This window comes from Nyctibius grandis, chromosome 1 (assembly GCF_013368605.1).
Source record: "Nyctibius grandis isolate bNycGra1 chromosome 1, bNycGra1.pri, whole genome shotgun sequence".
Lineage (NCBI taxonomy): Eukaryota > Metazoa > Chordata > Aves > Nyctibiiformes > Nyctibiidae > Nyctibius > Nyctibius grandis.
The window spans coordinates 67,312,325-67,328,680 of NC_090658.1; the positions used below are offsets into that span (position 1 = coordinate 67,312,325).

Genomic DNA, 16,356 nt, shown 5'->3' on the forward strand with positions numbered 1-16,356 from the left:
AACAAAATATAGTGTCTTATAAGAAAATTAAGAAAAACCATAATTTTAAGAAACATCCTTCATTTCTTCTTTGTCCCTGCCCCGAGAAAATATAAACATACATTTTTTTGTAATTGTCCTGGGCAGAAAACATAAACATACTTTTTTGTAACTGTCTTAAGGATCCCTTCTTTGACACACAGTTTTACAAAGGGTGCGTCCCCCCAGTTGAGTGCTGAGGTCACACCTTTGGCCTTGAGAGGTATCGCGCACTTGCAATTTCTCCTGAAATTAATCCACATCCACTTGTAGGTGTTTGTTAGCAATTTTTTAGAAGAGAGTCTAAACCCTTGCATCTCACCATTTTCTATTTTGTCAGTCATCTGAGTTTGTACCTTTGAAGTTACTGCTGTAATTGGGAGAAAGGTCACACCAATCTATTCCCTTTAAAAATTATTTTCATTTCACCAGTATCTAATTATTGTTTTTCTCTGTTTTCTTATGATGTTTTAGGTGAAAGCAATTTTTGCTGCTTATCATTTTTTAAGCATTTTCTTTTCTAGAGTTTCTTTGTAGTTTGATGTATTCCTCACATCACAGTAGGTGGTGATATTCTGGCAGCCCCAGTGATATTTGTGAAACATTTTCATGCAAAACCCTAAAAAGGAAGCATTATTAATTTCCCTTATGTACTGCTTCGATTGGTTTTCTTAGAATTAACGTTCCATTTTGGTTGAGTGCCAGGCTCTCTCTCTTCCATTTAAACATGAACAAAACACAATTTAAACAGTGTAACTTCATTTTAAAACTGATTTCGTATTGCTTGGACCTTTCAAGGGCCCATACGACTTCTTGTGGACCATGACTTTCCCGTTTTGGGTGCTATGCTATTTTTAGTTTCCATCCAAATTTGCAGGGGGCTGGGGAACATTCCTCCAAAAACATCTTTCTGATCTTTACTTTCCTACCGAAGTGGCGGTGGAGTTGGCGGTGCGCAGAGGCGAAAGGGATGCAGCTTCTCTCACGGGTGTGTCGGGGACCGCAGGGCGAGTGATGGTGGCACCGGGGACGGGTGCGGGGCTGTCAAGGGACGCGGCTGGGGTTTTGAGCTGTGCTTTCGGAGCCGTGTCGTTGCAAACCACTCTGGAAGGCTCCGTTTTCCACATACGGAGCAAAAAATAACTCTCCCGACGGTGAACCTCCTCCTCAGCCATCCGTACGCGGCACCGTGCTCTCGCACTAAGTGAAGCAGCGGCTGAGAGCTGGAAAGCGCTCGTTTGCCTCCAGGCTCCCTCCCGCGGACTTCTTCCACTAGAGTTAAAGCTCCCGTGGGGCCGGGGCGGGTCCCCAGCGGGCAGCGGGGGAGCCCCGTCCGCCGTCTCCTCTCCGCTCCCCTCATCAAGAGCAGGATTTTCGCTCGCTAACGCGTACTCCGAGCACCTCGCCGGGAAGCCCCGCGGCGAGAGCACGGCAGGTGCTGCAGGCGCTGCGGAGGCTCGGCCCGGCCCGGCCCGGCCCGTCCCGGCCCGGCCCCGACGGGCGGCGCGGAGGAACCGGGGGCGGCCGCCAGCGCCGGGCCGGGGCGGGGAGCGAACAAAGCGGCTGCCGAGGGCGCGCTGCCCCGACGGGGCCGGCCGGCACGGTGCCGCCCGCAGCGGGGGCGGGGTGACCGGGGCACCCGGCCCCCCTTCTCCGCGCACTCACACATACACACGCACAGGGGCACACGCTGAGACAGACTGAGACGGCCGCCCGTGCGCGGCGGGAGGATGCGGCGGCTGCGCCCCTGGGCGCTGGTGCTGGGCGGGCTGCTGTGTGTCTGTGCCTGCGCCGGTGCCGGCGGGCCGCCGCGGAGCTACCCGCACAGCGCGGTGCTGGACGGCGCGGCCGCGTACCGCCTGCACTGGGGCCGCCGCGGCAACGCCCTCGCCTTCCGCCTGGAGGTGCGCACCCGCGGCTACGTGGGCTTCGGGCTCTCGGCCAGCGGCGGCATGGCCTCGGCCGACATCGTGGTGGGGGGCGTGGAGAGGGGCCAGCCCTACCTGCAGGTAAGGCCCGGCTCCTTCCCCTGCCCGCAAGCCGCCGGCGCCTGCCGGGGGAGAGCGCTCCCGGCACCCCGCTCCCGCCCCGCGTCCTGGGTCCTCTTTGTCCGCCCACCTTCCCTCTGCTCTTTCTTTCTCGGGACGTTCCTCCTTCCCTCTCCCTCTTTCTTGTGCAGCCTCCTCGCCCCTCATCTCCGTACCTCTTTGCTTCTTCCTTCCAGCTTTTCGGTTATCGCTATTGTTCTGCGTTCCTCTCCCCGCGGAGGAGCTATTCCTTTTTGGTCCGCTCCCTGCCAACCTTCCCTCTAAACTTCTACATGGGTTTCGTCAAAGGTGTCAGGTTTCCTTCCTCTTTATCCTGAAAATGCAACAGCCCTTTTCTCTCTCCTTGGGCACTCTCTCCTTGCCGGCCCTCTGAGCCTAGACCCGAGGAGAAGAGGGGAGGGATGGCAGAGTCTCTCCCGGAGAGGTGCGGCACCTTTCCCGTCACCTTGCCATAGCTCCTCGGTGCAACCAACAAGTGACAGAGCTTGGCTGTCCGGGTGCCGCCTGAGTTTCCTCTTTGTAATCCCAGTGGCATGAGGGCACGATCCCCCTGGCTTTCCAGCCTGCTGACATATTAGTCTGCTGGGCACAGCCGGTGCTGCTCCTGTCCTTGGTGTTCCTCCTGTCCTCACCTAGACGTGTTTTTACCCAGTTTTTGAAAAGGACTTACAGAGTAACCACTGCGGCTCCTGGTACTTGTCCTTGGTCTGGTAAAGCCACCTCAGAGGAGCCCAACTGTGTTGGCATAATTCTCTGGGTATGTTTCTGTAGTTGTCTAGATATTGCCAGAGCTACAGCTGGGAACAGGAGTGTGGGATGTAGGCTCCACTGGTACTTCCAGCAAAGCATCCTGTCAAGAGGCACCAGTGGCTGCCGGGGTAGGAACCGTGAGAGGGGAAGGGATCCACACCTTTGGTCCCCTCTCAGCGACCTGAGGTCCAGTCTGGAGGAGTTGCTTTGGGGCCAGGAGAGCAGGGACAACTTGTCCTGCGGGTGAGTGAAAGGGGAATGAGCTTGGCATAACAGCTTGTCACCCCCAGTTTTCTGAATAATAACTTTTAGAGAGGCAATTCATGAGCAGTGTAACACCCAGTTGTTAGAGTATGGTCTAGGAGAAGTTGTCTGTCTTTTTTTTCGTCGTGTTAGAGCTAGTTGATCTTTGAAGCTGCTGCTTAATTTTTACGAGATTTTGCTTTAAGAATATGGATTCTTACTAACATTTCATCATAAGAGAACTAAGTGCTTAATATGGTCCCCCTACTATTTGTCAAAATTTTATAAAATCAAACCTTTTCCAGGAAAAGGGAGTCTTTACCATAAATATTTCCTTTTTTTCTTCCTATTAGTTCACTATGTGAAGTTTAGGCAAATATTTGTTTCATCTCTTTTCAGACTGATGATTTTCAAAATATTTTTTCTCCATATTTCAAAATGAAGATTTTTTTTCCAAAAATCTCTGTCTAAATAAATCACTAATAATAATAAAAAAACCCTATTCTGGTTATCAAGCAATGAGCCCTTAGCTCACAGAATGTAAGGCTTGCTGGAGCCTTACGTTTCAGAAGATACACTTATTAACCATTAAAAGAAACACAAACTGTGCTTGGTTAGTTCATAAATCCTGTGGGTGATGCAAGCCTTTTAGAAAGGCACCCAAACCTAGCGTAAAGACATCCAGTGATGGAGGATCCATCATTTCCCTTGATAGTTTGTGGCAATGGTGGGTCTTTGCTATTCCCAATTTCCAGTATTAGTTTGTCTGGGTTCAGATTCCAGCTATGTATTTTCTCTACTATATTAAAAAGTCTACTCCCCCCCCATCCTGTCTCCATAAAGTTATTTATATGCTGTAATCAAGTCACTCCTCTGTTTTCTTTTGCAGAAAATAAATAGATCGAGCTCATTAAGCATCCCACTGCAGGGCATTTCCCCCAGCACTCAAAGCACTTTTGTGGCTCTTTTCAGCACCTCTCACAGGTTTTCAGTGTCCTTTAAAAATGGTTCCATACAAATTCCATTCTTCTTCCAAAGATTTTATTCACTGACATCCCATGACAAATACAACTGAGACAGAAAAGGGAAGGGCTGTAGCAAGCACCTCCTGTTACAGAGCACCTGATATTTTTCCTGAAACATTAATTTAGCACATGAACATCTGCTAAGTGCTATGAGTTATTTTGTTGCACTTTTGAGTAGGTAAGGCACAGAAGAAACTCTTCTGTCTTTGAAGCTTGCTTGCAACCTGAGGATTTGTCCATCCCCATTACTTCTTCAGGTCTAGGCAGCAAGGCTTCTTTTTAAACTGGACTGAGGTATTTTTTTAAAAAAGTTGCTCAGTTAAAATATTTCCATACTTACACCAATAAGGAAAGGCCAGAAACAAAGACGATGAAGAAACAAAATTTGTCCAAAAGCTTTTTCTGGCCAGTCAGCAGGGATTGCTATAAAATGAATAACTTGTTCTAGAATGCTATTTCAGTAATATCTAATTCTTCCCTTTACTGGACACACAAATACAGTTAATATTTTAAAAACATGTTCTGTGTTAAGTGTATATCATCATCATTTACATTATTTACTGCTAAAAAAGAATTTTTCATAGATAGTACCCTTGAAAAGTATGTGGTTTTATGCCTAGCAGCACTCCATAAAATATGTACACCCTATAATGAAAGAACTTACTTTTCTTTTTGGTTTTAGAAATATGTTTTTATTCCATGATCATCAGTCGGAAAATGTGCATCGTGGTCCAGACTCTTAGAAGGGTCATTTTTTGGTTTCTTTGAAAGTTTTGAGATGCTTATTAGTGGCCTGATTTTCAGAAGATGTTCTGAAACACCTTTATAGCCTTTCAAGTGGGCATTGAAATTTCGAGTCTCTTGGGAGAATTTAGCCCCTCTCCCCCTTAAATTCTCTCTCCTCCTTTAAAAATAGAACTCGTTCTTGGAGGAAAGAGTCCTCTTCTGGGAGCAAACGTAGTACTTTAGACTACAGCCATCAGTAAAGGTAAAAGCAGATATGCCTTAGTCTGTGGAATATCGGTGTATTGAGATAGAGGAAAACTTCCAGGTAGCTTTCAGAGATGAGAGAAAACATTTCCTCTGGCATTTATTCTTCATCCTCTCAGAGCAAGTAGATGCTATTCCCACCTTCAGCAGGCAGTACTTTCCTTGAAAAAATCTGGTGACTCAAAGTTCTGGATATCCGAGATTGGGTTTTCCTTTCTCAGTTTTCAGGAATATCCTGAGCTTGGGTGTAATGAGTTACTTGTTTTGGTTTGCTTTTCCGTGTTTGAGCTGTATTTAAGCTAAAAGGGTGTCTGGCATAATAAGCAAAGGCTAAAATGATTTGAAAGTCTGAGGCTGAGGTCTCTCTAAATCTATCAAGGTGAAAAGTGTTTCGATGTCATGAAAGAAGATGACCAAACCTTCATGGTATACCAGAGTAGTTTTTTGGAGAGCATTTGAATGATCAGAGAATTATACATTTACTATCCTAACATTTCAGAAGTTCAGTGTTTGGAGTGGAAACCTAGACATATTTTGGGAGGATATAGAGGACATAGCATGAATACATGTATACAGGCATGCATAGCTTTACTGCATTGTCATGAGGGACACACCTCTGCCAAGCAGAGGGAGAAAAAGAGGGAGATCAGTGAACAACTGATTCTCGGATGTTACTGAGAGCCCTGTGGTGACAGAGTGGAAGATTATGTGGGGTTTGGGTAAGTGTTTGAGAACAAGTGGAAGATACCAGTGGGAGCTGATGCTGGAAAGTTGGGAGTTGCCTTTGTCTCTATAGGGAGGGGATGGGCTTGAAAGGAGAGTCCATACTTAGCAAAATGTTGCCTTGAAATATTGCCATGGTCACTTCCAGCGTGCTTTACTCTTCATAAAAATTCTTAGGACAACCTTAGCTTTTGCATCTAGGTTTTTTTCCTCCTTTTTCTCCCACCTTTTTTTTTTTTTTTAAATGCATCTCTTTTGTGCTTATGAATTGACACAGCATGCATTTTCATGCTAGACCCATGCCTTTTCCTTGGTCTCCACCCCTGTCTGGAATTGTGCATCCCCACCCATAGCACGTAGCTGCTGAGAGCCCCATTTTGGGGAGAGTAATCCTCCTTGATGAATGCCTATTTTGTGCAAGTTATACAAGAGGGTTGCATTGTTAGACTCTTCTGTTGAACTTGCACAAAAATAGTCCCTACTCAGGGTGAATAGGGACTGTGTGTCACTAAAAAGTACTTTATTATTCATTACAGCCTTGCTTGTTAACTGTCACCCAAACTAAAGAATATCTGTTATTAAATGTATCCCATAGAGTTAGCTTAATTGCTCATAGGGAAGTACTTGGAAGAGATTTTAAAGGATGGAAAACAGTGAGCATTCTCTGTCTTAACGATATTCTGCTTTTAAGTGCACTCATGCCAACAGCAACAAAAGAAGTGTTTAGAAAACAACTTGAAAGGCACAAAGAGAGATGCAAAGTGAGTGCCACACTGACATATCTCAGTTGGTGCTTTGTTGGAGGTATTTCATGCCTTTGGGCATTGGGGCAAAATCTCCAGATGACTAATGAGTCCCTCTTGGCTTCGATATGGGGCATAAAGGGACACTCCAGTGTACATCTCCGCTGGCTGGGTGCTTTGTAGTTCCCTTTCAGTGGTACAATAGTTAGGACAAGGAAGCAACAGTGGGTGAACAAAAGATGAGAAGAATTCTGTAGCTCTTGTATTTTGCAGGCTTTGGGGGGCTGTTTTGCAAGGGTTTTTTTATTCTTTATGGTGTTTTTTCTTGTCCTTTGGATTTTGGAAACACCAAGAAAATGAAATTTTCTTACAGCTCCCCAGAAATAAGTACCTGGGGCAGGATGGAAATGTAGCCATTGTGAGTGATGCAAAGGCTTAAAATAATGGGGGAATGATTTAATTCTCAATATAAACAAGTATCTGAGAAGTAGGAGAGGGAAAAGGGGAGATTTTCTAAGGCACATGCAGAAATTTTGGGAACAGTTGTGCTTGAAAATCCCTTAAGTGTTTTTAAAACTTCCTTATAATTGAAGTAATTGAAGTAATTGAAGTCATTGAAGTAATTAAAACAAGAAAACTTGTACTGGTTAAATGTGGCTCCTGTGTAAGCAATGTTGCTTGTGATAAAGTACAGCTGTGAGATTGGATCAAGCAGTATCTCGTACTTACAGGTTTTCTTTCCCTTAAAACACATTGCTACATGTTTTGTCTAGTCTATTTGGACAGCCTTTAATCTAGGTTTATAGCTTCTGATATAACTGGAATATAACCTCTTAAATCAACATTTATTCTTGATGTAAAGACTCAGATAGGTCCTTGGGACTCTGCTGCAAAGTCAAATTATCCATGCCAATAAGCGATGTTGTATTTCAACTTCTAACCGCTTGTGCTTCTTACGCTTTTGTGTGGTAAGTTAGAGAGTTCTCCACATTTCAGTGTTTTCCATTTGTGTGTGGAGAAAGTGATATTTTTATAACTCCCAGGAATGCCACACAAACCAAGGGGTGTCACTGCAGGCTGTAGGCTACCGGGAAGCCACCCTGGGCAGCATTTAACTAGATATAAGAAATACAGTGAAGTGTATTCAAATGACTTACAGTTTGCATGAGGAAAGACGTGTCTCTAAGTAAATAGTTGTGTTTCATGTGTTAAAAAATACACATCCTCTTTTTGCAAAGAAAAGATATGTACACACACACACACATGCATATCTGTTTCTGTAAATACACAAGTGGAAAATATATGTCTTTGTGTATATGCGTAACACCCACAGTTATTTGTTACAGACAACAATTTTCTGTCCTTGTCAAAGTTAGTAGTACACCTGAAGTAAATAATCCACATTGACTCCAGTGTGATTTAGCCTGTTTAATTGGAATTGTACCAGGAATTGTGCAGCTCAACTTCTCGGAACTGCCCGCATGAGTGAGATCCAGGCTTCCTAGCAAGGACTGAATCACTTCATGCTAATCTGCTGTGTAGGTAAAAATAAATAAATAAATCAGTAAATTAATTACAAACAGACTGCTCATAGGGCAGCAGCTGAATTTACCGATCCCAGTTACTTTAGGAACTTCTTGAAACTGCTTGATTGCTGTTGCTGTACCCTTTCTGTGGATATTTTTTCATTTGGGGCCAATCCTAAGATTGGATCAGTCAACTGGAATGCTCTCAAGGTGTTCTTATGCAGAGCAGTGATGCTTTCAGGCTCCTGCTTTGTGTTAGTTTTCTGTGGGTGGGCTCTGCTTTTCCCTGACATAACAGCATAGTAAGATCTTTGCCTGAAACTCAAGCTGAAATTTATTTGAGGTTGCAAAAAAGTTTGGTTTGCTTATTTGTAAACTCATGCTTTGTTTGCTTCTTGCCAAATACAGTGTAAAAACATCTTCTTTTTGGTGGTAACATCCAGAATGTGCTGGAACCATAAGCAGCAGGATTCCATCTAAATTGAATGCAACAATAAAAAAGAGAAATGTTAACCACAGTTATTTTTTTGGAAACCCAGAAAGGCATAGCTTGGTGGTTATTTCAAACAAATGTTTTGATCAGTTTTTTTGCGTACTGTAGCAATTTATCCATCCTATTTATACTCAGATAGATCCTCTCCTGCACCAACTTTCGTCTTGGTCACAGCTTCCCGATTCCTTTTACCAAACTTGTCTTCAGCCCTGGACTTAGACATCAGTTTGGTAGTTTGGGGATGTTCAAAACTCCATGGGTTGGCTACAGACCACAGGTGAGGACTAGTTGCAACACAGCTTGTTTTTCCCTCATTTCTCATTTCTGGCTTGTCCCTTTACTCACTTATAAGTGTTAAATCACTGCTGAAATGGAAGCGATCTCCCAGTTACAGAAGGGCAGTGTATATAAATCCCGATGGCAGAGCTACTTACAAGCTGAGCCCACAAGGCAAATGCTGGACGGGACAACAGTTTGAGAGTCATTTTATGCTCCTTGAGGTTGAAAGGTGCTGTATATAATTTAGGGTGGGAAATGGATATCATAAACAAAAGAATCTTGTACATTGTAAAGATTTGGAGAGGGAGTCCCATGAACACCTGTTCAAGTCTGCGATGACAGCTGGTGGTGCTTTTGGGGTCAGGCTTCCCTCTGCAGCTGTGCTTACATTCTCGAAGGATAAAACAGCCTCTTTTTATATCCTTGAGAAATTATTCTCCCTGACTGTTTGCAGAGCAGCAGTCGGAAACCATATATGCTGCAAAACTTTTTTTTTTAAGAAAGACAGGGGTTAATGGGATCTGAAAAACAATATAACATGATTGGCTTTACATCTGGAAAAGAAAATAAAATAACTTGTACTGTCAGGAAGATTTTTCATTTTCCATATGTTGTTTCAACTTCTAGGTAATGTGAAGAAGGAGGTACCTAATTATTTGACTGATTGCTCAATTTAGCCCAGAGTTTAAAATGCCAGTTTATGCAATATAATGAAAGGGAGTGCAGAAACTTTAAATGGTTCAAATTTAAACAGTTTACATAAGCAAATTTTGAAATAAAAATAACATCTTTATTATTATGTGGCATGACCAATAACACTTCCAAAACTTTGTTTTAAAACCTTACTATTTAAATAAACAAAATAAGATGTTGTTATTAGAAAAATATAGTCATTTCACCTTTATCTTCTCTTTCTGTAACTGCTAACACTTCTGTAAAACTGATGTGAAACTTAGCAGCTTGTATCTTCATTTAATGTATGATATATACTTCTGTGTTTATAAGAAACCAAATAATCTGGATGCAAGTGCCAAATCAGTACATAAATCCATGTTTTCTGGTTTGTGCTGTGAGTGTTTCAGGACTTCAGTTTTAAGGGCTTGATAATTATTGCAGATCTCGTCTGGGACTCCAAGAAATTCAGGGGGACTTGTATCAGTGTAATCTTTCCTACAAAAAGACACAGGTTTTCTAACTAACTGTGTAGGGTGGCAAAACCAAATCTGTGTAAAAGAGGTTACCACATTAGAGCCTTTTCCTACGTGGGAGGAAGAATAAACTATTCTAATATGAGGCACATTTCAGACCATCTGTGACAGACATTGAAGCACTGTAATCCTGTTGATGAAAATGTTAGGCTCTACAGAATTAAATGAGTGAAACCTGTGAATTTAGATGAGTTCTGTGTTATGGTAGTCTGGCCCTGAGAGAGTTTCGAACGTATTTAGATATCCTCAGTTCAACTGAAGCCCAGATGCCTAACGTCCCCTCTCTGGCGTCTGGTGGATCCTTCCTCTGTGCTGTCCTTTGGCCTTATAAGTCACTTTTCAAAGGCCTTCAGAGGTACCCAGCTTTCTTCTTTGACTAGACACAGGACTTAAATGGAGTGTAGGTTGTCAGATGTGGTGGTTTTGATTGCATTTGTACCATAGGAGCATGATTTTCATCTATTCTTATTTTTCCATGCTGAAAGGAAGCATAGAACATGTATAAAGATATAGATATATCTCTTAACTAACTTTTTCTTACTTTTCCAAGATACTGCTGAAGAGGATGTGGCATCACAGTTTGTCAGTGTGTGTTCATTTTTTATAACCTCCTTTTTTTCATTATGTTTTGTACACAAACACGTGTCTTAAAGGCTTTTAAGCTCTGATGAGTAAATTGAGCAAAGCCTGCATAGTCTGACTTAAAATGCTCTCTGTGAAGAGAGAGAGATCAGTATGTGGCCTTATTTGCTTTCAGACTGGCAAACAAACCATTTTCATGTGAGAGGTTCAGCAATCAAATTCTGAGCAGTTCAGAATTTTTTTTATTACACAGAATCACAGAATGTTAGGGATTGGAAGGGACCTCGAAAGATCATCTAGTCCAATCCCCCTGCCGGGGCAGGATTGCCTAGACCATATCACACAGGAACGCGTCCAGGCGGGTTTTGAATGTCTCCAGAGAAGGAGACTCCACAACCTCTCTGGGCAGCCTGTTCCAGTGTTCAGTCACCCTTACAGTAAAGAAGTTTTTCCTCAAATTTAAGTGGAACCTCCTGTGCTCCAGCTTGCACCCATTGCCCCTTGTCCTGTCAAGGGATGTCACTGAGAAGAGCCTGGCTCCATCCTCTTGACACAATTACATTATTTGATTTTATTTTTGTGATGAACATCTGGATAATTTTCAACAAACGAAATAAAAATAGTAATAGAGGCAGTTCATTAACTCCTAAATAGCTTTGGCAAGCATTCTCACAGTTGATTCCTCTAGGGCAGTCCCATTGCACTCAGTGGAGTTGTAGGATTTCAGTAATAAATGGACATCTCTCTGTCTTCCTTCGTGTACATAAATTTGCTTTCCAGGTATTCTCAGCACCCTGGTATTCAAAGGGTGTTTCAAGGTGGCGTGTGTCAGGTAGAGAAAGGAAGTAGAGACATTACTTCACAGAAATTTTCACATGGGAAAGATTAACTTTTGTCGGTCAGATTAGCATCTACCCACAAAATAATTCAAGGTAAATCGCGGCGCGAGGTGCTGATCAGCATTGACAGCAGGGGTAGGCAGCGAGCGCCTGGGCAGGCAGCCCTGTGAGTGCCCAACGCAGCTCTCCCAAGGCAGTTCTCCTCTCGCGGAGAGCTGCACGGTCCTTCTCTGGGGCCTGGGCTTTGGGACCACCCTCCCCAAAGCATTCGCCAGCAGCCACAAAACGAGCCCCTCACAGTAAGCCGGAACTGTGACCTGTCTTTGACTGTCATCCAGGCGAGTGAAATAATTACACTGACAATCATGTTATCAAGGCACATCTGAGCCTAATACCTTAATTACACGAATTCTTCGGGTTGTTTTTGCATTCTCCCCACAGGCTCATGGAAGTCAGGGCTATATTACAAGAGGGTTTTTTTGATTATGGCTGTGTCCTCTAGACTTGTTAAGAAATGGTGAAGTTTAATAGCAAAATATCTGAGTGTGTGCACCTCACTTTACTTCACATTTCTGAGCTTTCCTTCACAGTGGTTTCGGGCAAAAACTTTCAACACGTTCACACGAGGAAAAGCTATTCTTGAATTTGATTCCTCAATGATCCAATGTGTAAGTGCTTATTCTAATACAAGGGTGCCTTCCTCCAGTGTAACATAACATTTCAGCAAAGATATCACCCCTTAATAAAAGCTGATGTCCACAAGGTTACATTTCTCATCCGGACAAACCCTTACTATTTTTAAGATGGAAGCGGAGATTCCGTAGAGGAGTGTTTTCAGAGCAGGGATGGTATTGCATATAGACGTACACTGCCTCTTTCCAAGTTCTGATGCAGAGTTAAAGTGGAGCATTTTGATCACATAAAGTACCTGTCTTCAAGTACCATCCCAGAACAGGCCTATTATTTCCCTCTGGAAAAGAAAATCCAAAATTATTTATCTAAATGAACCTAACTCATCAGTTCCCTGTCTTTCAGCATACAACTTCAGGTCCCAGACCCCTCTTTTGCTCTTTTTGGCAATTATTTTTCCGTGTGTGTATTCTTTCACATATGTACTCATTCATTTGTACTTGTGAGAAGTGCTGACAAGAAAAGAAGGACTGTTTTCAGTACCTTTCAAAATTTTTGAAATTTAGATTTGTTCCAGAACTGAAAAAATCCAAACTGTTTCAGTAGTTTTGGCAAGACAAAATTAGATCTGAATATTTTCATACTGATAGTGGTCAGCTTTTTGCCCTTTTCTTCCTTGAAACTGCATCATGACTGAGATAATTTTATACAAATTTTCATCCAAATTAGTATACCTTAGTGAAATGTTTGGGCATGCAGTTATTTGTACATCTATAAAAGGCAGATCAGCTTGTGAAGTCTGATTGGCATGCCTGTGGTCTCTTAAACACACACAGATTTCTAGGGTGGGGTTAAGTTTAAGATTACAGCTCCTAAATGATCCTTTAGTGAATTACTAAGGTATCAGCTACTTCTACCCGTATCAAAATACTTGGACATAACATTTTACAATTTTTCAGCTTGGTTACCTCCACTTTAACAAAAGGGGAAAACTAGAAATTCTCTCTACAAGTGAATGAAGGTCCAAATAGCTACAGAAGTAAACTCCTTCCAGGAACAGCCAGCGCTGCATTATTCTGCAAGGATGCTGCACGATGAATAGTGTCTGTCTGCAGCCTGTTCGGCATGAGAAATGTATCTATTAGTTAAAAGCCCCCCTCCTCATCCCAAAATGGGCAGGAACGGCCTAAAACTCAAAGGAGGGTGACCAGAGGAGGTGCATCTGAGGTGGTGGCGAGCCCTTTCCAGGTGGCTGGGGTGGGAGGGGAGGGAGGGCCAGGGCCCATCTGCACGGGGCCGCAGGAATTTGAGGTGAGGAGGTTAATGACCCGGCATTGCTGCAGCTGCTCCTCCATTGTACCATGCCTCTGATGAACCCCAGACGGGGAGCGTCTTTCTTACAAACAGCTCCCCTCCCAACCCAATCCCAATGCAACCCAAACCCCAACCCAGCACCTTTTGTATGAACTGAGCACTTTCCGTGCTAGTTAAGCCATAGGGTTTCAGGTTCTAGCTGATGTTCATTCAAGAGGCTTGCTTTTTGTAGGGAAGAAAAAAGAAAGAAAAAGTTGTGTTGATGTGAATATTAAGTGAAATTCGTTCTATTTGTAATTTGCCCTGAAGTTCACGACAACCCAGTCATGATAAATTAGGCTTCTGGGTTGTTGAGTAGAGCATTTATTTCTGCAGTTAGTTACAGGCAACATGTTGTTAACATTTCTCAAGACATTCTTAAATCTGCTCATCAAGGAGACTTGCTTTCTTGAAGATTGTTAATCAAAAAAATGTTCAGTGCTGCCCCAAATTCATCATTTAATACAAAACTATGATACTTCAGCATTTTGCGTAAAGGCGTGTTTTAAGGGCTTCAATACTGGACATGAAGTTTCATTTTTAATTTAATGTTAAATTTTAATAATGGGCCACCTTTTCTTTTCAACAGGATTATTTTACAGATGAAAACAGAGTACTAAAAAAGGACCCTCAACAGGATTACCATCTGGAATATGCCATGGAAAACAGCACACATACAATATTGGCTTTTAGCAGAGAACTGCACACTTGTGATACAAATGACAAGAGCATAACGGTAAGAGGCTCTGCCTATATGTAGAGAGATGAAGTAATTAATAGAGGCCAAATGTAAACACGATTATGAAGCTGGTTATTAAAAATCTTACCTTAGTAAAAGGAAAGAATTAGAGAATTGGACAAACTCACTTTCCAAAACATCTGTTTGGTCAACTTAGATTAACCAGGGAAAATACTTGTGCTAGTTTTATTAAGCTCTTACATTTTATTTTGTTCTTCGATGCATAATGTTCTCTAATTTCTAACACACCAAGCGAACACAGGATTGAAACAGGTACCTCTGGGCCATCAGGTCTCATATCCTGCAGTTAAAATCATTCAAGAGATGCCAACTTGAGAAATACTTTTTAGGTTTTACACTAACTTATAACTGATCTTAAAGATAGACTTTTAAAAAAAGTTTGGAGCATATATATTTAAGGTATATTTTTGGTTTTATTTCTTTATTCAGAATTAAGAAGTTGAAAAATTTCATGATAAAACTCTTTCCATGGTAAAATAATTTTCATGGTAAAATCTCCTGTTGTCTTAGGGACTGCTGTACTGTTTCCTAAGCATAATTTTAAATTATATGAAGTTGATTACTTCTATATTGGAAATGACAGATAGGTTAGATAGATTTGCAAGGCTTTCTGTGCCTTGGCTTGTTTACTACTCATTTTGGAAGCATTGCTATAGTAGTTTAGCGCTATTTTCATTATCTATGTTTTCACAATATATGCAATAATGACAACATGAGGAGCTGAAAGATGCAGGAAGCAAATCCACAGCTGTATAAACCGCCAGGTTTTCAGGCGGTCGATGGATCTGTGCTTTTTGCACCTGCTCCAAATTCTCAGTATAATTTAACATTCTGGGACACTTCAGGACTTACTAGAGTATTTGCCTCAAGGGTGATTATTGCAATCTGAGAATGGTTTACAGAGAATTGATCTGTGCTGTGGCTGTAGATTGATTTTTAAGATGTAAATCTGTTCTGTAATTGAATGTCTATCTTCCTTAACATGTAAGGACAGCAGTTCACAGAAGGTATTCACATCTTTACAGAGCTGGAAAATGTTTTTTGGGGAAACCTTCTGATTGCTGGCCAAATAAGTGACATCTCTTCAAAAATTTTTTTCATGCATTTAGTTGGTTACCTCTTTATGAGTCTGTTCTGCTATTTGCAGATATAGTTTAAATTCGTGACATTAATGAAGGAATCTGTCAGAGAGAGATTTCAACTTCAGTGTATCTCCAATGAACACTATGAGTAGAAAACATAATTTTAAATGCAAAAGTGTGTCAGTAGGTGACTGCTCCTCTGGTATACATTGTCATTGTTCAAATACAGCAACACGTACATCATACCTATCATAGGAATTATGTGAACTATGTAAGGAACATATTGTTCCTTTTCCTTATGGACTTTTTGGTTTGTGGTTTGTTTTTTTTTTTTCAGGAAAGCACAGTGAGGGTAATATGGGCCTACCACCACAAAGACATGGGAGAAGCGGGTCAAAATTACCATGGGTCTAATCGTGGTACAAAGAGTCTACGTTTACTGAATCCTGAGAAAGAAGAAGTCTTATCTGCCTCTTTGCCATACTTTGACTTGACAAACAAAGACGTAAGTTACTCCGAGTTTTGGGTTTATGTGGAGATGGGGATAAGGTGGCAGCCAAAGCTTTGGGCTTATGCAACGGGGCAATGTGACTTTTATAATATTGTGTTCTTGCCCTTTTTATTAAGACAGGTGCCTGTACCAGACAAGGATACAACATATTGGTGCCAATTGTTTAAGATTCCTGTACAACATGAAAAGCATCACGTGACAAAGGTGAGTGAATCTGACTGAGCAAATTTAGAGGAACTCAGATAGCGATTACTCTTCAAATCAATTATTGCACTTTCAAATATGTTTCACTACTTATTGGAGTGAAAACAAGACCTCTTGTCTGTCTTCGCAAACATGGCTAAAGTGTATGTGTGTGTGTGCCCAGGATCTGATTCTGGTGTGCCCTGACAACCGGCACACGCCGTGACAGAGCCCCTTTCTTTCTCTTCTCCGACGTCCTCTCTCCCTTAAGAAAATGAGATTGAAAAGTATTTCTGTTCATGAACATTTTTGGCAAACACTAAGTAAAATTGTCTAAAAGCATGTTCCATCAAGTTTCTACTTTTATATA

The 16,356-nt window shown here is 42.1% G+C and overlaps 1 protein-coding gene across 2 annotated transcripts in view; it reads left to right on the plus strand.

The window, feature by feature from the left end:
• Nucleotides 1-1,709: 1,709 nt before the first annotated feature.
• MOXD1 (monooxygenase DBH like 1) overlaps nt 1,710-16,356 on the plus strand; it is a 52,319-nt gene continuing 37,672 nt past the window's right edge. For both annotated transcript variants that reach the window (XM_068402877.1, XM_068402886.1), the window contains exons 1-4: nt 1,710-2,027; nt 14,040-14,186; nt 15,630-15,797; nt 15,924-16,007. In XM_068402877.1, the coding sequence (XP_068258978.1) occupies nt 1,749-2,027; nt 14,040-14,186; nt 15,630-15,797; nt 15,924-16,007 (678 nt within the window). In that variant the 5' untranslated portion in view covers nt 1,710-1,748. The remainder of the gene's footprint in view (nt 2,028-14,039; nt 14,187-15,629; nt 15,798-15,923; nt 16,008-16,356) is intronic.